The 21,011-nt window shown below is 41.2% G+C and overlaps 1 protein-coding gene across 1 annotated transcript; it reads left to right on the top strand.

Annotated features, from left to right (window-relative positions):
- The first annotated feature begins 1,161 nt into the window (after positions 1 to 1,161).
- On the top strand, positions 1,162 to 15,079 carry tbca (tubulin cofactor a). Its single transcript, XM_061061471.1, has 4 exons — positions 1,162 to 1,324; positions 9,584 to 9,689; positions 11,709 to 11,795; positions 14,704 to 15,079. Exons 1-4 carry the CDS (start codon positions 1,272 to 1,274, stop codon positions 14,782 to 14,784), a joined length of 327 nt encoding a protein of 108 aa, XP_060917454.1. The 5' UTR covers positions 1,162 to 1,271; the 3' UTR covers positions 14,785 to 15,079.
- Positions 15,080 to 21,011: the final 5,932 nt, after the last annotated feature.

Below are 21,011 nucleotides of genomic sequence, written 5' to 3' on the forward strand. Positions count from 1 at the left end.
TTACAAAACATTAGTCAAGTCAAGTCAACTTTATTTATACAGCACATTTATAACAGCCGAGGCGGACCAAAGTGCTGTACAGTAAATTATGCAAAATACATTGCATCCAAAACATCATAAAGACACGTAAAAGCACAAATTAAAAAGTAAATTAAAACACAAAACAATAGTAAAAGTTCTAGTAGACACTGCTGCTGGGATAAAACACTCAACTAGAGGTAAAAGCCAAGGAAAAGAAATGGGTTTTTAAAAATGACTTGAGCTGTTCAGTTGTGGCAGCAGATCTTATTTTAAATGGTAATCTGTTCCAAAGTGTCAGAGCTGCTTAAAATACATCAACTTGTTCAAAAAGTGTGACAATAGAATAGAATAGAATGTCTTTATTGTCATTATTGTACAACAAAGTTATTTGGCTTCACCTTAAAGTGCACACACATACAAGCATCCACAGCTAAAAACAACAAAAGAAGAAAAAAAAGGAACTCTCATTCAGATAAGATGGGCAATGTATGTAGGAGTTATTTACAGGTAGTAGCATAACAGAATATAAATAGATATTGCAGAAATATAAAATAAATATTGCACAGTATGAAATGTAAAATATTGTAGAAATATAAAATAAATAAATATTGCACAGTATGAAATGTAAAATATTGCAGAAATATAAAATAAAATAAATATTGCACAGTATGAAATGTAAAATATTGCAGAAATATAAATTAATATTGCACAGTATGAAATGTAAAATATTGCAGAAATATAAAATAAATATTGCACAGTATGAAATGTAAAATATTGCAGAAATATAAAATAAAATAAATATTGCACAGTATGAAATGTAAAATATTGCAGAAATATAAATTAATATTGCACAGTATGAAATGTAAAATATTGCAGAAATATAAAATAAAATAAATATTGCACAGTATGAAATGTAAAATATTGCAGAAATATAAAATAAATATTGCACAGTATGTGTAAACACGTTATTTATCCTTTAGTAATTCACACTTAAATGTAACAGTAGCAAACATGTGATAAAGTAAAGACTGTGGGAGCAGAACTCCCTCCTAAAAGTGTTTATCTCACTTCACTTGTTATTCTGATCCACTCACTCGATAATCAACTGCTCCTCCGAGGGATCGACTTATCTGCGAGCAGCTCGTCAGCCCTGACTTCACTTGTGACTTCCACACACACACACACACACACAGTTAGCAGCAGCACCACGCTACAACCAACTCATCCAACAATATCCACACTCCACAGCCATGGCAGATCCAAGAGTAAGACAAATAAAGATCAAGACTGGCATCGTGAAAAGGTAATATGTCTTTCTCTTCAGCGCAAATGGATGTTTGTATGAACAATAGACACGTTAAGCTAACAGGCTAACTAGCTGTGCAGATCGTATGACGGGACAGGTTTTTGACATCACGCCGGTGTTTTGGGGCCTGTGGATGAATCCAGTTTCCTTTGTTTTGTTGGCAGATGCAACTCTGATTTTACACTTCTGGTGCATTTGAAAAGATGACGTCAGGTTGTAATGATGTGTTACTTTAGGGTGACTTTTTTTTAGCTTTGTTGTGCTTATGTTAGCCGCATGCTACGACGCTCCATAAGATAGTTTCCCTTTTTCAAACCACACCCTACACCCTACACACTACACACTGCACCCTACACACTACACACTCCGTTAGAAGTCACACTCTCAGCTGAGTACTGTGTGTTACCGTGGTTACTCAGCGGTATCTTGCGGGAACTGTGTGTTACCGTGGTTACTCAGCGGTATCTTACGGGAACTGTGCGTTACCGTGGTTACTCAGCGGTATCTTACGGGAACTGTGCGTTACCGTGGTTACTCAGCGGTATCTTGCGGGAACTGTGCGTCACCGTGGTTACTCAGCGGTATCTTGCGGGAACTGTGCGTTACCGTGGTTACTCAGCGGTATCTTGCGGGAACTGTGCGTCACCGTGGTTACTCAGCGGTATCTTGCGGGAACTGTGCGTTACCGTGGTTACTCAGCGGTATCTTGCGGGAACTGTGTGTTACCGTGGTTACTCAGCGGTATCTTGCTGAACTGTGTGTAACCGTGGTTACTCAGCGGTATCTTACGGAAACTGTGCGTTACCGTGGTTACTCAGCGGCATCTTACGGGAACTGTGCGTTACCGTGGTTACTCAGCGGTTTCTTGCGGGAACTGTGCGTTACTGTGGTTACTCAGCGGTATCTTGCGGGAACTGTGCGTCACCGTGGTTACTCAGCGGTATCTTGCGGGAACTGTGCGTCACCGTGGTTACTCAGCGGTATCTTGCGGGAACTGTGCGTTACCGTGGTTACTCAGCGGTATCTTGCGGGAACTGTGCGTCACCGTGGTTACTCAGCGGTATCTTGCGGGAACTGTGCGTTACCGTGGTTACTCAGCGGTATCTTGCGGGAACTGTGTGTTACCGTGGTTACTCAGCGGTATCTTGCTGAACTGTGTGTAACCGTGGTTACTCAGCGGTATCTTACGGAAACTGTGCGTTACCGTGGTTACTCAGCGGTATCTTACGGGAACTGTGCGTTACCGTGGTTACTCAGCGGTTTCTTGCGGGAACTGTGCGTTACCGTGGTTACTCAGCGGTATCTTGCGGGAACTGTGCGTCACCGTGGTTACTCAGCGGTATCTTGCGGGAACTGTGCGTTACCGTGGTTACTCAGCGGTATCTTGCGGGAACTGTGCGTTACCGTGGTTACTCAGCGGTATCTTGCGGGAACTGTGCGTTACCGTGGTTACTCAGCGGTATCTTGCGGGCAGACACATCATGTATATGAAGTTGTGGTATGGGCAGATATGTATAATGTAAACAATCATTCTAAATCAAATCCCCTACTTACATATTTTTGTTTTGCCTTGTATATTCTACAATTCACTTAGCAGATGCTTTTATCCAAAGCGACGTACATCAGAGAGTAAGAACAACACAAACAAGGATCTAGAAAAAAGGGAACAATGTCAGTAAGAGCAAACGATCAGCTTTGAGTCTGATTGGACACACAGGTGCTGACAGGAAGTGACCAGAGGCAAAGCACAACATTGAGGGCAGTTCTTGAGAGCTCTAATCAGTATAGAAACCATCTTATAAGTCGTCGTTATCAAACAAAAACCATCGTCATTACCATCATCATCATCAATAATATGGAGACCATCATCATTAAGTTAGTAGGTATTCATGAAAGAGCTGGGTCTTTAGCTTTTTCTTAAAGGTGCAGAGGGACTCTGCAGATCACATGGAGTTTGGAAGTTCATTCCACCACCGGGGGGCGACAGAGGAGAAGAGTCTAGTCAGAGACTTAGGACCCTGTTGTGAAGGTTGGATCAGACGCCTTTCATTAGCAGAGTGTAGTGGGCGGGAGGGAGTGTAGACCTGGATCAGAGAGCTAAAGTAAGGAGGAGACGTTTTTTGTCGCTGTTTTGTAAGCGAGCAGCAGAGTTTTAAATTTGATGCGAGCAGTAACTGGGAGCCAGTGTAAGGAGATGAACAGCGGAGTGACATGTGCTCTTTTAGGAAGGTTGAAGACCAGTCGTGCTGCTGCATTTGGTATCATCTGCAGAGGTTTGATAGTGCATGTAGGAAGACCTGCCAGTAGAGAGTTGCAATAGTCGATGCGTGATATCACAAGAGCCTGTACATGCTGTGTAGCGTGTTCTGACATATATATGACTTGATCTGTGTGGTAAGTGAATTATATCTGCACAAAGTTCATCAGGGGCAGGGCTGTAAAGTCTTAAACATCTGCAGTCTCTGATACTTATATTAAATATATTTTGGTACTCTATGGTGCTTTTATTTGTGCTCTCCTTCATACATGTATGTTATCATTTTCCTGTTGTAAATGTATGTAATTGGTAAATGGACTTGAGCTTGTATAGAGCTTTTCTAGTCTGCTGACCACTCTAAGCACTTTTAGGGCGCGGTCACACTGGCCATCTGTACCGTGCCGTACTCAAGCACGATTGGCCCCCCGCTGCGCCATACCCACACTACACAGGACTATCCGTGCTTCAGCACGATTACCTCTTACATAACGTCGTAATACAACGCATGCACGCTTTATGTTATTATGAAGCGTGCTCAGGAGAGAGAGAGAGAGAGAGACTCTCTGAAGTGTACCAAGGAGGAGCGGTCACACTGGCCAGACGAACTGGACTTTAGGGTTGAAGCGAGCTTGGGCATGGTACGGATGGCCAGTGTGACCGCGCCCTTACACTGCAGGTCACACCCACCCAGTCACACCACATCCAAACACTGATGGCAGAGGCTTCAATGTAAAGTGACCATGAGAAGTAACTAATCCCATTCATACACTGCAGACGAAGCAGCAGTGGCAATTTGGGGTTAAGTGTCTTGCCCAGGGACACATCAGACATGTGTCTGCTGGAGCTGGGAATCAAACCCCCAATCTTCTGGTTGAGAGAGGACCTTCGCTACCACTAAGTCACAGCCGCCCCAAAGTTAAGAGTCATTGGATCCACATACTTTCATTAAATCCATCTCACATGATCAACATATTACAACTTGTTTTCTTTGTACAGCAGATGGATCTTCATAGAGAATACAATGTAGAATAATTAGCGCTTGGTGCGATGGTCGGAACACTTCCTGCTCGGCGTAGGTCATGTAGCGGAAGCCGTCCTCTTCCTGGTGGTATTAGTACACCGGAGCCGTGGTGAGGGACATGTAGGCCAGCCCGCTGTTGTTGATGAACAGGTAGAAGGCCTGAGTGGGCTGCAGAGCCATCCTATTCCTGGTGATGGTTACAGACTTGGTCATGGTGGAATGCATTTTAGTAATGTGGTAACTGCTGACTAGAAATATGGAAACATCTTGGTGAATAATTTAATATACTTGAGTTATCCTCCAATTAATTCTGTGTTTTAAAAAAAAATCAGCTGTTTTGGATATGGAGGAGCAATGAATAAAAATGATTAAAATAGAAATATTTATTATAAATCAGTGGAATGCATTTATAGGAATACAGTGGACCAATAACTGTTGTATTTATTTTATTTCTTATTGTGATGCTTTGACAAACCATGACAGAGATGTTTTATTCTAAATGACTTTAGAGGCCAAAGATGCTTCAAATGTTTTTTTCTCTTTTTGGCCTCATTACTGTTTTCTTGGTTTTCCTCCTCAGGATTTATGTAGTCTCAGGATTTGCTGTTTTAGTGTTTGTCTTTGACATTATGTTGAAATGAACCCTGACATCACAAAGGATAATGAATAGGAATCCCAAGCATGTGCCTTTTTTTTTTTTTTTTTAAACAAATCTGTGTTGTACATAATGTATAGACACATTCAAAATGGGACAGAACAAAGTCTTTTTGATGAAGAACCTGCCAGGCTCATCATCCAGTTTAAGCCGACCTATAAATAGAGTTTGTATCCGTGCCTGAATTTGAACAATGACCAGATTTACCATGCTGAAATGGAAAACACTGTCGACAACATTATGAGGTGAGGTGGGATAATGGGCTGTGTGAATAGTACAGTGTGTGATGGTCTGGGAGGATCTCTCGTCCATCAGGCAGACCTCTAATTCCCAGCTGTCAGCGGAGACACAATAATGTGCTATCGATTGTGTTTTGATGAGGGTCAGATTACAAACAGGCTCTATGAGGCGGTAATGACGAAGGCTTGATCTCCCGAGGAAAATGATATCACATAGTAGTACGATAGTGTATGATCCATAACTGTACTGATGCTTTGGAGGATGAGAATAGGACTAGATAGGGCGTGGGAATAGTGGAAATATTATAATATTGATCAATACTGATACTTTCTAGGATATATAGTTTGATATTTCCTGAATTAATTGGTGCATCCCTGTGACATGTCATTATATGATTGTCTAGCGCTATATGTTTTAAATATTGCTGAATCCCAGTGTTGTCATATTATAATTATCGGCCAGGTTTCACATTGTATCAGGAGTTACCCTGCAGTTCCCGGCCCTAGATTTTGAGGTATATTTTAACACAATTCCCTATAAAGGTCCTTTTAATGTTTTTTAGGCTAAAGTCCCAACTTGACAGGAAGCTCTAATCAAGCTGTTGCGATTTCAACGTACAGATGGTCATTGCTTTTTGTCCGTACACAACCTAATGTCCCTCCTGTTCAGCCTCCTCCTCTTGTCGTCCTCCCTCCCTCCCTCCCTCCCCTCTTCCCTCGTTCTATGTTGGAGTTTAGAGGAAACCTGCCTGCTCTTTTAGCCGGGCTTATTTCCAGTGGTTTCTGCACATTCCAGTCAGTGCCTTTCTTGCCCTAGCGAGGCGGATACCCTTAATAAAATGACAACAGTAATTTGCCTTTGTCATTCCGCTCCCAGCACAGACTACGACGCGGCTCAAAAATACAGTGCTAGTGGAGGCCGCAGCCGAATGTGTGTGTCGGCTGGCTCTAATTCCCTTTTTTTTTTCTATTTTCCAGAGAGCTGCCTTTTCCATTAAGCCTGAGGTGGCAGGTCTATTTAAAACCAGCCACGACCCCACCCCTCATTCACACGGCGCTCCAAGTCTGGGAGAAATAAGAAATTAACATCAGGAGTGGAAAGGGAGGAATGGACATTTTGTTATTAGACTGTCCTTCAGTTTTATTCAAATGATTCCAGCCTCGTTCCTCCATCTTTCTCCTCTCTTTTACCACCTTCTTTGACTCCAAACAGGTGACATCACTCACTCTGCATCAGGCTTGAGAGTGCATATGCTGCCTGTTTAAAAGCCTCTTGATGGAAGCGTATCAGAATGAGAGGTAATTGATGGAAAATATGACAGAGTGCTGTTGGCTTCCTCCGATAGGCAAGGAGCGGAGCAACATGAAGGGAAGGGTCTTCGGTAATGTGGCTGATTAATGAAGGATCGCCCACTTGCGCACACACACACACAGCTGATTTTATGAAAAAATTAAATTTGTGTTGTCATTCTGACAAGCAGGAGCACAGCCGGAAAAAGCCTATTAACCAGGAATCATTATCAATAGCGATATTTTCAAACTCCATTATGCCAATCAGGGTCAGAATCTGTTTAATAGATTTAGTTCCATTTGGCCCGTAATTGATAAATAATCAAAATTTATCAATGTACTCAGGCCCATTTTCACTAACAATCAAGGAAAAGAGGCCCATTTACCACCTGACTTGGTCCGAATTAGGGACTAAATTGATGATCAATTAATCTCTAAGGAAGGGGTAGTAGTGTGTCAGTGTGTGTTTGTGTGTGTTTTAGGATGTTTAAAGGAGTCTGATGAGCATTGTGATTAGGTGTGAGATGAAATGTATGATACAGTTTACAAGAATTTGTTGTTGTTTGTGGACGCCGCATGTAAACTCAACACAGAAAGTTGAGATACAAGAAGTGTCTATAAGTACAAGTTAAGATGTAATAGCAGATACATTGAGAAAAATGTGTTTTTGATTTTTTGTGTAAAATGACACTGATTCAACCTCATGTGAACTGAGCACAGGGTCTTACCTTGAGTTACATTTTTGCAATTTTCAAATACATTTAAGAAAAAGAGTCCAAGTTCTTCGATTTCACTTTGTGAATGTGAATATCTGTCCGTCTTTTTCCTTTCCTAATGCAGTGAACAGAATGTCTTGGACTTGTAAATATTTGAGGTGTCTTAATGTGAACACTGACATTTTTTCTAAAGGAGCAATGTAACTCTGACACGTAGCGTTTACAGTTGGTACTGTAATCCCCTCCTCTCTAGAATGGATTCTCACACAGGTCACCATGTGGTGGACTCTGAAGCTTCAGTGTTTATCCAGCTCTGCATGGGTCTGTAAACCTTTCTGTGTTCTAACCTCTCTCCATTTTTCAAAAAGCATCTCCAATATTGATCCTAGTTTGAGCACGTTTCTGCTCGTGGAGCTTATTAGAAACATGCAGAGGCTTTTTAGGTCGGGTACAATCACTTCTATCTGAACCACTTCTCTCGACCCGCTTCCATCGCTGCAACACCTGTTGGTCTGACGTGTGCACGGCAAACTGAGGGACGTCCAAAATGGCTGTGTGCACGGGTGCCTTAAAACCTCCTACCTTATAGTCCAAACAAATCCAGACCAGAATGTAAACTTAGAAGGAGGAAGTGAACCAAAACGAGAAGCCTGCAACTTTTTGTTGCCGTGGTATCGAAAGAGGTATTGTTAGATTTTTACTAACATAGCATCTAAGTTAAAAATGTGGTTAAGGTGACAACGTTAGATTGAGCATAACATATTATGAGCTACGGTGTGACCTTGGGCTGTGCTCCAAAAAATCGATATGGCAATATATCGTCATGTGCTCCTTGCAAATACGTCAGGTATGGATGCAGATGTTACAGAATCGATAAAGCTGTGATGACATTTTTGAAAGATAATTGACCAATGGAGCAGTTCACAATAACACCAGAGCTCTGGGATTAAAATATTTTAATGTATTTCTAGGATCTAGTTTAAGTGTTTTCAGATGTTTGATCCTTACACCTCTGCTGTTATTCTATAATTTACAGATATTAAAACATTATGTACAAGACAAGTTTCCCTGAGAGATCTAAAAGGTTGTTGAGATGACATATTAATGCTGACAAGACTGGTTCCTTAAATTCCATTTTTAGACTTCCCGGGTGAAAGTGCAGAAGTTTGTGCAAAGTTTAAGACTAGTTGGAAGACTATTCCATTCTTTAGCGGCTTTAAAAGAAAAAAAACAGATTGTGCTAAAGCGGAGAGCCACGTTTAGGAATACTGCAATCTCCGTTTGAGGCAGACCTTGAAGACCCGCTTATCAGCTCAGAGCGAAGTTTCACAAAGCATCATGGATTATTTTGTACACTAAGCGGACATCGGTATAAAAAAATTAAATTGCCAAAGCTGAGAATTTTATATTTATCAAGAATGTCACAGTGATGATACTGTGTGATGATACAATTCTGTGAAGGACGTGGTCATAATCCAAAATCAATGTCGATATGTATCGTATTGTGGCACCTGTATTGCGACACATATCGTATCGTGGGGTTGTTGGAAATTCCCCGCCCTGACCTTTGATAAAAGTCTTCATGTTCCACAAATTTGCACTGCTTTGATTTAATTCAAACACATTTTTACATCTGTTAAGCGTCATCGTGCAACTTAGAAAATCCGTGTTCCTCCGATGTTGAAGGACGTTTTTATGATCAAGCACCCCCCCCCCCCCCCCCCATCCTCAGCTGCTTTAGATCACAACATACTGTGTAAAGCTGATCTCCACTTGGATGGCAGGACTCTGTGAGGAGGAATGATGCGTTCGCTGGTTGTTATTGAGGTGTGTGTATCTTACCATCCTGCGGGAGATGATCTCAGAGTGTCCCCCCTCAGTCAGAGGAGCGTAGGAGAGAATGAGGATGGATGGCCTTGTCTGTAAAAGGTGACCATCACAGCCTGCCTTTTTCATGGGTTCCTCTTATATTATCTGTCTGGGCGGGCTGTGCATTCGTGTTTCCCCGTTTGATGGAACAACTCTGATTATGAACCGTCTCCCCCCTCTCTCTTTCTTTCTTTCTTTCTCTCCCGCAGGCTTGCCAAAGAGGAGCTTTCGTACGAAAACGAGGCAAAGCAGCAGGAGGAGACGGTTGAGCGCATGAAAGCGCAGGACGGCGAGGATTATAACATTAAGAAACAGGTAATGGGACTCCTCTCTGCGTTCACCTGCTTTGACTGTACAACAATCATGCATCTTAATTTAAAAGTCGTCGCACTGAGAATTTATCACAGACACTTTTCCCGTTGATCTCATTGTCGGGAAGTGAATTCTATCTCGCTGATTTGAGCCGCCCCCTCAGTCATGTAATGAGGTCGGTCCACAGTGATAATGAAGAATTAGGTTTTGAGAGGAGAATCATTAGTGATTTTGTAATCTGCCTGATGCAGATGTAATTATATCATGTTACTTTAGAGGAGTTTGATAATTACTGACACATGCTGGTGATTTAGTGTCCCTACCCTACTTTCCATTATCTGTCACCGAGGCCTGCTGGCCCTCCATCATTTATGTATGCATCGGGTATAGCAGTGAAGCAAGTGTGAATGTTCTCAACCATTGGATGCATTGAGATACATTTCGTAATACACATTTCCCCCCCCCTCTGTAGATGATGAGGCTTAATGACTGTTGTGGTCTTCTATGGACCCGCAAAGATTAATTTCATGGTTTTGGGTGTCATTTCTTATCAGCTATTAAATGTATAACGGTGAGGAGATTTGGTAAACAAATGTGTATGAAAGCAGGCGGCCCAGGTTTTGATCCAACCTGTGGCTCCTTTTTTCCGCATGTCATTCCCTACTCTCTCTCTCGCTTTCCCCGATTTCCCAGTCTGTCTCCTGTCCTATCGATCTAATAAAAGGAGCAAAAAAAACCCAAAATAAATCTTAGAATATCAACAAATAAAATGTATATTTGTGCAATGTGGTGGATGATGACACTGGAATCACCTGTTCATTATGTACAGCGCTGATAAGCAAATGCAATCATGTTATCAAGTACATTTCTGGAGATAAGCCAACTTTAATGACCCAATTTAACCCTTTATTTCGTCCTGATGCCATAGTACTGGGTCCCAGTTAGTTTGGATGTTTACATGTTGAAGTTACAGACAAACTGCAGCGCCTGCACCACTTCTGATTCTGTTTACTGGCGCCATTTGAAATTCAGCGTGGTGTTTTTGTTTTGTTTGTTCATTCATGGCGCGGTGGCTCCGGGGCTGAGCTGCCGGCTTGGCTGGAGTTAAACGGGGAGATTGGGAGGCCAGATGGATTATGGTTGGAGATGAGAGGTCTGAGGCAGGATGGATTAGAGGTTTTTATTTTAATGGAATCAATACGCCGTAAGTGTCGTCTTTATCCCGCGCTGATGGGATCATTCCACCGCGCCGAGAGGGCACCGTGACTTTTCTCTGTTTCAGCACTTTCTCCCGCTTACTCTGCCTCACCTTGTCACATCTGGATGGCAACAAACTCGACGAGTTGTCTACAGCGTGTCAGTTATTCTGCCAGCCTGCCACCGTTATGAGTTCATCTGAGTGCCTGTTAGTGTGCACAGCCGTGTAAGTGCATCCATGTTTTGACTTTTCCCAGCCCGACGGAGGGCCAGGTGAGGAAGCATCTGTCATGAGCGAGTGTGTCTGACAGCGTTAGCCAGCTCCTCTCTGCTCTTTAGGGTGCCAGCTGGGGGAATTCCACATTAGCCGCGGCTGTGCAAGTCCCCCCCCCCCCAGGCTGTAACACAGTTTCACTCCAGGCGTAGTAAAAAACCTCTTTACGCCTGATCACGCCGCCCTCGACTCAGGGTTTCTTCATTTATCCAGGTGTGCAGTCAGATCGAGGTGCTCCCCTGCTGCCCGACTCCCCGCCCGATCGATAACTCAATAACATTTTTCATAGCGCACAGGCTTGTTGGGAGATGTTAACCACACAGAGTGTATGTGGGACACTCTGCGCGGTTCTGTCAGGAACAAGGCTGCAGAGAAACACAGACGATGAATATGCTTGTTTCTACCTTTTTTTTACATGAATTGTATTCACTAGGAGAATACATGCTTGCTAACTTTTGTGATACTGAAATGATAACGGGTACTTTACTAAGGGTTGGTTTTTAATAATAAAGCAGGTGATCTAACTGATTTTGGTCTCTGTGTGGTTTCAGTTGGAGATTTTGCAGGAGTCCAGAATGATGATCCGGGACTGCCACCGCCGCCTGGCCGTGGCACACGCAGATCTGATGCAGTTATTAGTAAGTTACACTTCAGTCACTGTTCAAACAAAGTGTGAAAAACCTGTTTTTTTTTTGTATCCCACAACCAGACAAAACCATGTTGATCCATTTATTCTGCTTCAGTTATTGTCACTAATGTATGGCCTTGGTGTAATTGTGGAATTGATACTGAGTGACAAAGACTGTTTTTCATGACTTTAGACTGACATCAAAAGGCAAGCAATGCTCATTATAGCTCGTTTATTTGCAAGTCATTTTACAAAGGTGAACTAGAACCTGGTCCAACCACAGAAATCACTCTGGGCCTCTATAAGGTCCAGTGAATGAACCCTCATCAAGGTATGCACATTCGATCAGTAGTGTTAGCGCTAGCCTCCTGGCTAAAATGAGCTCCCCCTCCGGCCCGCTTACAACGGTAACATTACCAAAACAAAGAGGCTCATGTCACTTTAAGAAGAGGGGGCTTACATTTTGAAACGGGGAACAATTTACTGGAGCAACAAGAAATCAAATGCATGTTTTTGTTGCTTTCAGAGTATTTAGGTGTAAAAAAAAAAAAAAAAAAAGGTCATTGTTGCTTTGAATAGAATCTACTTTATCCCACCTTAGGGATAAAGGAGACCTTGACTAGAACTAAGGTCGTTTTCTGGGCTCATATGTAGAAATTAAAGGACATGCATTGCTTGACACTTGTCCAGTTTAAAGTATACAAACAACAGTGACTAACACTTTTACATCCTGAATTAGTGAATAGGAAAAAGTAAATGTATTTCTAATGTGTTTTCGGACCTATCATTCAGTGGCTTTAAAACAAAATAGTAGGTTGCAATGGGTAAGTGTTTCCCCAAAGCAAATACAAATCAACTTTCTTGGTGATACACGACATGTTTGTGATTCCTGTGATCTTGAATTTGAAAATACACTCGAGGCTCACATGCTACATCAATTAGCAATGCGGTGCCAAACGTTTCAGGACTGATGTTGATATGGTGCGAAGCAAACATAAGCATGCATGTCTCAGGGTCATCTCAATTAATGCAGAGCAACAGTCAGGCAGCTGCTGCTGTGAGCCGCTCACACGAGAGCTGACCTGGAATTAGCAACGTGTCCCTTTCCCTATCACTCAGCCCTATCACACTTTCTTCCTTTTAAACAGACATGCACATAGCCACACGCTCATCTCAGTTCATTAGCAGCGCTGTCACTGCGAGGACCACCACAGGAACTCGTACACACTTGATTAAAGGACACGGACACCAAACAGTCACGTTGTCCCTGCTTCCAACCCTTAGCTGCTAAATTTAGATCCTGGTACCAAGATACTGACGGAAGTAAAGATGATCCGACACCATTTTTGTCAATTCTTCAATTATTATTATTTTAACCATATTACAACAATTTTATTGAGAAAGAAGAGCAGTTTAATAAAAGAATAGCAGCTCTTCAGTCATTTTTACCAAAGCTGCCACGAGCCAAAGATGGAGATCAGTTGTGATCAAATTCACAAGTTGACAAAAAACTGACCTTCTCAAGTCCTGCTGGCGGCACTTTACTTTTTTCGCTAGCAAGCCCCTTTGTTAGAGCAGGACTTCTGTTCACCACATAGCCTATGTGTTTTTACAGCCGGCAGAACACCCGATCAGCTGTTCGGGTTTACAGTGTACGACTCAACTTGAATTTTGCACAGTAGACTGATAAGTATATTCAGAATTTTGTATTACTGCATCATTTTAATCAGGCTCACAAATGTTTGTTGAACTCAATGTTACCTTGTATTGTCCTTTTAAAAAAGGCACAAGAGGCCACCTCATAGTGATACCCCGATGCTATATCTCCACAGACCATGGCACAGCCTCTCGGGGGGGGGGGAGTTCAACATGTATCTGCAACAAACGTTTGTTAGCCGACTTTGTTAAACGACCAACAAACGTCAGCTCCAATGTGTAGCTTAGCTTCTATGTCCGCTGGTTTCTCAATAGAGGGGTTGAACTGACCAACATCTCCGATGGCCAATATATATATGTACTGTTGGCAAGTACCTCATTCAACCCCAACCATCTCTTTAACTTCTGTCTTCCTCTTCCGTTCACATTACCTTCTCTAATGTGTAAATCTCCGCCTTGAGGACACATGAGGAAGTGACGCAGTGGATCAGTTTGCAAGGAAAATCTGTTAAGAGCGCTAAAAAAAAAAAGTATATATGGGGCGCTGGTGGTGCAGTGGTTAGTGCGCGCGCCCCATGTATGGAGGCTATAGTCTTCCAAGCGGGCGGCCCGGGTTCGAGTCCAGCCTGTGGCTCCTTTCCCCGCATGTCATTCCCCACTCTCTCTCTCTCCCTGATTCCTGACTCTGTCCACTGTCCTAACTCTCCATTAAAGGCACAAAAAGTCCAAAAATAAAAATAAGAAAGTAGATATTCGGCACCACAGATTTGGAGTCAGGATTGTGAGATATTGCCAAATCGATATATATTTCCCACCCTTACAGGATGTCAGTTAATTTTTACTGCTCCTCAACAATGGTCACCAGTGGCAGCTATGATACAAACATGGTGTCAGCTTTCTGTGTACGCTCCTTGTTAGGGGCAGGGATTAAGAAATGATTTTTGGTGCGTGGAGTTGACTTAATTTGGGACTTGGATGGATCGTTGCAGGGACTCACCTACTCACTTCCGCTTGGCCCTCTGACAGAAACTGAGACATTTCTGATATTTGTATCCTTATAAAAAAAAATCCTTAAGACTGAAGTATGACCTCAGGTTCCAGGTTTGTTTTAAAATCTTGCAGTGGAAAAAAGTTGGATAGGGTTGTGGATTATATCCTGAAGTACCTGGCTGTTTTTCCTTCTTTGTGTGTAGGATTCGGCAACATTTTTCTTAAATGGCACTAAAAGACAACCTTGTGTGTGTGTGTTTGTGTGTTTTCAGGAAACAGAAGAGGATTTGAACGAAGCAGAGGAGTACAAAGAGGCCAGAAACATATTGGACTCAGTGAAGCTTGAAGGATGATTCCTGCTCTCTTTCTGTTCTCACTGTGAGATTTCAACTCGCTTTTAAATGTTCATTCCTTTCGTCGGGGCCTCGTCTGCAGCAGCGCAGCTAACCTGAATCCGTTCTCTTTTTCTTGATGTAATTATTTCTACTGTTTGCTGTTATCATGTCGCCACATCTGATCAATCCACCGCTGTGTGTAAAATCCCCAAAGAACACATGAAAACATCTAGCTCAGTATTTTTCTCTTCAGGTTTTACCAGTCTTACTAACACACTGTCTTCATAGAAATGATTAAACATGCACATGCTTACATTCTGTCTCTTGTCTTTACTCCATTTAGTAACATTGTTCTTTAGTCCCCTACTGGATTGATTATTTATATATAATTAATGTTATTATTTCTATTTTTACCATTGTGCACGATGGCTTAAGACATAAAACAAACAAGACGATGACGACCTTTTGACGTATTTTCATGTTGCACTTCAAGAATAAAATGGAATTGTCAGCATTAGTGCCAGGAGTAAAAATAAATACTTAGAGTCTGAAGATTATTTGACATTACAACTTTATTCTCAACAGTTCAGCTTCATTATTTAAAAGAAGTATTCCAGTATACTTCCTAGAGATGGTACAGGTGCAATCTAACATCGTTATCGGGTCCAATGTCGACGTAACTCGCATATCATGTATCGGACTGACGGCGCCAATCCGCGTAACCGCTCAAGAAAAGATGTTTGGGCACTTTAAGCATTCTCAGCCCGCAAAGTCTCTCTTTGAAGACGTTCAGACTGAGCTGTAAGACGTGTCCACACATCGTCTCCATGGCGACGTTCAGACCAGATGGAACAGCTCCTTCAATGTGAACAGAAGTTTTCAAATTCTTACTTCTCAGTTTAAAAGATTTCATTTAAAAACAATTGTTGGTGCTTCCTGTTTGTGTTTGAAGACAGCAAAAGTTAAAAAAAAAAAAACATGTCTTGGGAAAACTTTTCCTTCGTATGCAATTTTATGTATTTTTTTGCTCTTTCAATAATAAATGCAATGTCTGTTTAACTACAGCTTTGTGCAACCTTACACATAATACCAACAACATAAATAACACTCTTAATTATGGTTAAAATCCAACTACAACAGTCGATCAAGGCATCACTAACACTCATTTTATTTAAGCCCCACTACTGGACAGCATTAACAAAAAAAACACTCTCAAAACTGTATAAGCTTATATCTTCCACTGTTGATGCACCTCATATTCCGCTTAACAAATCGGGAAAAAGACCTCGACATCCACACTGACAATCAATCCTGGAACAAAATCTGCAATAACATTTTCATGATGTTCAACAACACTAACATACAGCTAATAAAATCATCCACAGAACACATCTCACGCACCACAAGATGCACATCATGGGACTAGCTGGATCAGACATTTTCTCTCACTGCACATCCAACACAGCCGATGACCACCTCCACCTACATTTTAGCTCAGTCCACCAAAACACAACTTCTGGAAAGAAATCACCAGCACACTATCCCGACTCCTCGGTTACAACATCCCACTATCTCCCTCTGTTTGCATTCTTGGCAATCTGGATGAACCTCGAGCAGAAGAGACAGAGTCATGTTGAACAGCCATCTGCTGTGTCCTCGGGTTGAGAAGCGATAGAGAGAGAGAGAGAGAGAGATCGAAACAACACAAGCTAAAATATATTTATAGCTCCAAATGTCAGTAATAAAGGTGGTACATCTCCTTACAGAGACGCTGTTTGTCAACAGGCAAGGCAGGCAACTGCTTGGTGCCCCAGACCCCTAAGGGATCAAAAACTTAAACCAAAGCAGTGGCCCAAAATGTGCAAATTTTGCAATGACAGTAGGATACCTCCCTAAGGGGGCCCCATCACACAGCACTCACTCGTATTGCCCTGCTGAGCATTACTGCTGCGAAAAAACAAAGTGAAAGAAAAATGAAGAAGTCTAAAAAGAAACAGGAAAAAAGAGGAAGAGGAGTAAGTGACAGACAAGCGTGACGAACTCTGGGTTTGAGGGCCCCCCAATTGGTTTTTGGCCTGGGGCCCCCACAGACTCCAGAATCGCCACTGTCTCCTTACCTACAGTCTTAATAGAAGGTTTTCTCTAAATTTTCTCAACAACAAAAAATGAAAGCCAGAAAGCAACGTGTAAAAGAGACAGAAAACAGCATTTTCCTTTTGCATTTGTTTTTCTTTCATTTTAATTCTTTAATTAATTTAAATTTTTGGTTTGTCAACTATTCATTAGAGTTATAGTTTGGTTTTGGAAAATGTCAGTGTTTTTACAGCGGAAGCAGCAAGTTAAAGGTCTAAATAATAAAGTCAAGATTTTAGCTTGTTCTGCATTAAAAAAATTGATTATCCAAATCATTGCATCATAATTCTCTTCCCATTGACAAATTAATAAATGATGTGCCCCCCTTAATTGCATTGTAATCAGCTGCTGGTGTTAGAAAAACATGTAGGCCTGCTAAATGGATTGTGTCCTCAAAGCTGCAGTAGAGACAGGAGCACATTGGGCAGACAGATTCTGGTTCTGAAAGATAAATCAGCTGTGTCTTGTCTGCTGCAGTCTGTTATCCAAACAGTCTCAAATATCCACACCTCGTATTCAAAGCTGACAGAGTCCTTCCTAAATAGTCCCACACTAATAAATGAACTCAATTGGCAGACAAATTAAGGTTACATTTGACTTGATCCTTATTTTACACATTTCGATAATTATCGGGATCACCCCCAAAGTCTCATTAGGGCCCTAATGAGGCGCTGCTACTCCGTGGCTTCCACCCCGCTCCATCTCGTTAAGGAAATCGCTCTTCAATGCTGATTATTTTATTTGGAGCTATAATTATATTTCTTTCGGATAAATCACGGCCTAATCGAGTCCGTGCAGAGGGCAGCGGCGCTAATTGAGGCATGAGATGCGGCGGAGGGGCGCTTACATCTGGGTTTATGTGACCGGAGGACCCGTGTGTGTAGACGGAGGACTGAACTGAGCATGCGCGGGCTTCATGCCAAGAGGTGTTCACATTTTGTCTCTTTAGGTTAAAGTTAATGTAAAATAACGTTAAACAGTTAGGCTAAATATGCATTTAGATAGCCTATTACAGTAAAATAAAACAAGTGGCCTATTATAGAGAAAATCTACATGCTGTTACAAAGCAAAAGCCATTGTGCAGCATAGTGACCTTTTTTAATTCACTAAGATAAATAGATATAAATCAGTGCATTATTAGTGGGTTTTTTTTTTTTTAAATGGTGCAACTGTTAAGATTCAAATTTATTTATATCTAGACTTTGGTGGGAGACAGCTTAATTCTATTTAAATGTAATTTTAAAATAATATATATATTTTAAACTTAAGGCGTTATTCAATGTTTTGCTTGTAAAATCTCATAGTAAAAAATGTCTAGCCTATATTTGTCAACTAAATAGAGTGGAATAAAAAGTTGTACAACATTGTATCTGATAAATCTGAACTAAAATGGCACTGAAGTATAAATTGGAAGGAGTGCAGGAACATCAAATTTCCATTTTAAATAGAAAGAGCTCTGTTGGTTTCCACTATGAGGCCTTACTTGATTTCGACGTATAGCCTAATTTACTGATGCTGCTTTGTTAGTTATTCTGAGTTGGCCTAAAGTCTACTAATTTAACCTTTGTGCTTCTAAGGTCATCATCTAACTTATACTGGCTGTAAATTATCAGTAAAAACCGACTCCAGGTCTTCTTAAATTAACACTAAATGAATGAACTGACCTTTATATAACCTTAGAACAATTTAATACAGACACAGGGCATAGACTAGTAGGCTACATGAGACAACACAACTAGAATATCTTAGCTTAATTATCAACCAACAGACTTTAAAATTGTATATATTTTTATTTTAGGCTACATAACTTAACATGAAGGTGTAGCTTTTATTTAAATTCAGAGGGAAATTTGTATTTGCGTTGCACCTTTCACCCTTTTTGTAACTGGCCTGTAGGTCAGCAAGGCTATGGCACTGATAGGCTATATGAAGACTTCTGTACTTTACCACAGATTTAACTGAGAAATAGGCATAAATCACAAAAAGAAGAGCAGGTTTTATTATTTTAACTGGCAAACAGACTACAGGCTGACACAAACATAGACCCTTCGACATCCGGGAAAACACATTTCAGCATATAGCCTATTACTGAATATTGTGAATCAGAGGGGATTTAGAAGTGAGTATACTCTATGGAGACTGAAAAATAAGAGGGTATACTCCTTATACCTGCTTATACCTGCACTACACCACTGCTTACTACAAAAAAAAAGGTTTAAAACTGCTAAAGTAAACCAGAGACAAATAGGCCTAGCATGATGAAACACTGCCAAGCTATAAGGGCTACATGAAGTCTAATAGCATCATTAATAGGCTAAAACGTAATGTAGCATATAATAGCCACCCTAAAACCTTATATTGTTTATATATTTTATTATAAAACCAAAAGAAACCACTTTGCATCCACAATGGGTTGTCTTACTCAAAAATGTCTATGTCTGCACCTGATAGCTAAAGCCTAGTGAACCGTTTTTTATTATTGTAGCCTGTGAATGTTTGGGAGTTTCAAATGGTTATATTCCTATATGAATGCCTGAAGAATTGAGAATTCACCATCTTTATGTTTAAAGAAGCATGCTATTACTGCTTTTAGGGTTAGGGTTAACTGCGGAGGCCCTAATGCGGAGATATCAACTGAACGAGTCCTTATGTTGACGCGTTAGCGGTGCGTTGCCGCCTCCTCCCCTCTTGCAGCAGAAGCGGTGCGTTTTTCCGCTCACTCCAATTATTAGTAATTGCTTGACTTTTCTGCCGCTGAACTTTGTCAAAACGTGTCAAACTTTTTTTTCCCGCTTGACGCTGCAAAGAAGACGGCTCCATGTTTGCAGCATCAGCCTCCTCCTCCTTCTCTAACCACAGTAACTTAGCCCATTCCTCCACAATCCCCCGCAGACTGTCACCAAATCAGCTGCATGAAACAAGAATCTCATTTGTTAAACTGGAGCTCGTGCAGATGGAAGATCGATTGTTTTTTTTCTCCTCAGAAATCTCTAATTGAGTGAATACAGACTGCAGAGAGAGAGAGAGAGAGAGGATGGAGAGGGAAGAGAGGGCAAAAAAACTGTACTGTAAGAAAGAGGTCACTTATTCTATGAGCAGCACATTTCTACCTCCACAGCATTAATCTACAACATTAATAATGTCACGTTTGTGTTTTCTTTTCCCTATTTATGTCACTCCTCATCTCCACAGCGCGTGAAAATGTCTACTTTCCACCCAGATGCACCGCATTAACCTGCAGAGGAGGAATTTGGTTTAGTATTTTTCATTATTTTTTCCTATGGAAGTAGAGTGATGGGAGCGTGTTTGTGTTAGTGTTAGTCTGTCAGGCAGAGGTGTATCTTTAACTGTGATCCTTGATTACCCTAATTACAGCTTTATGAAGTCAGCAAAACACATACACACACACACACACACAAACACACACACACAAAGAGAAACACACACAAAGAGAAACACACACTACTGACACCATTATGTGAATAGACGCCTTTGAATTATCTCAAACGCGTTGCATAAGGAAAAACATTTTTCCAGGGAGAGATTTATCAAACAGCAGATGAAGTTTCAAAATCATAAAGACTAATGTTAGAATGAACAACATGCTTTAAGGTTTAAATGCAGTGAATTAAATCAGTGTGTGACGTAAATTGTCCAATAACGTATTAAAAGCTTGCAAAGATCAACATGCACATAATCATCTTAATAACTTGTAATACAGTCTGGAAATGATGACACATGTATTTATTTGAAGGGGGGAAAAAAACACTCAAATGCATCATTAACAAATAAAAAAAGAAACCTTTGCTTGTTAATATTTAACAAAACGTAAAAGAAATATTGCGTTTTTCTGACCCTTCAATTGGTAAATATCTCGTGCGTCCTGACGCCGCCTCATCCCCTCTCTCTCTCGTTGTTTGGGTTAAAATATGACCTGCTGCCACCAGAGGAGTCATTCACTGTGTGTTTGTTCAGCTATAAAAGCACTGAGCTATTGAAAAGTCGTAAAATGAAGCGCGCGATCCATCATCCTGCGATGTGATGATTTTAAATGATGCTTAGAGGCTTTTCAGGAGAGAGAGAGAGAGAGAGAGAGAGAGCGCGGGAGAGGA

The sequence above is a fragment of the Labrus mixtus genome, chromosome 17 (genome assembly GCF_963584025.1).
Source record: "Labrus mixtus chromosome 17, fLabMix1.1, whole genome shotgun sequence".
Lineage (NCBI taxonomy): Eukaryota > Metazoa > Chordata > Actinopteri > Labriformes > Labridae > Labrus > Labrus mixtus.

What these genes read in the sequence shown, in the direction of transcription:
- tbca (XM_061061471.1), top strand. Translation starts at nt 1,272, where the DNA reads ATGGCAGATCCAAGAGTAAGACAAATAAAGATCAAGACTGGCATCGTG. An exon ending in AAGACTGGCATCGTGAAAAG is followed by an intron (nt 1,325 to 9,583) that starts GTAATATGTCTT and finishes TCTCTCCCGCAG; the next exon opens with GCTTGCCAAAGAGGAGCTTT. An exon ending in ATTATAACATTAAGAAACAG is followed by an intron (nt 9,690 to 11,708) that starts GTAATGGGACTC and finishes GTGTGGTTTCAG; the next exon opens with TTGGAGATTTTGCAGGAGTC.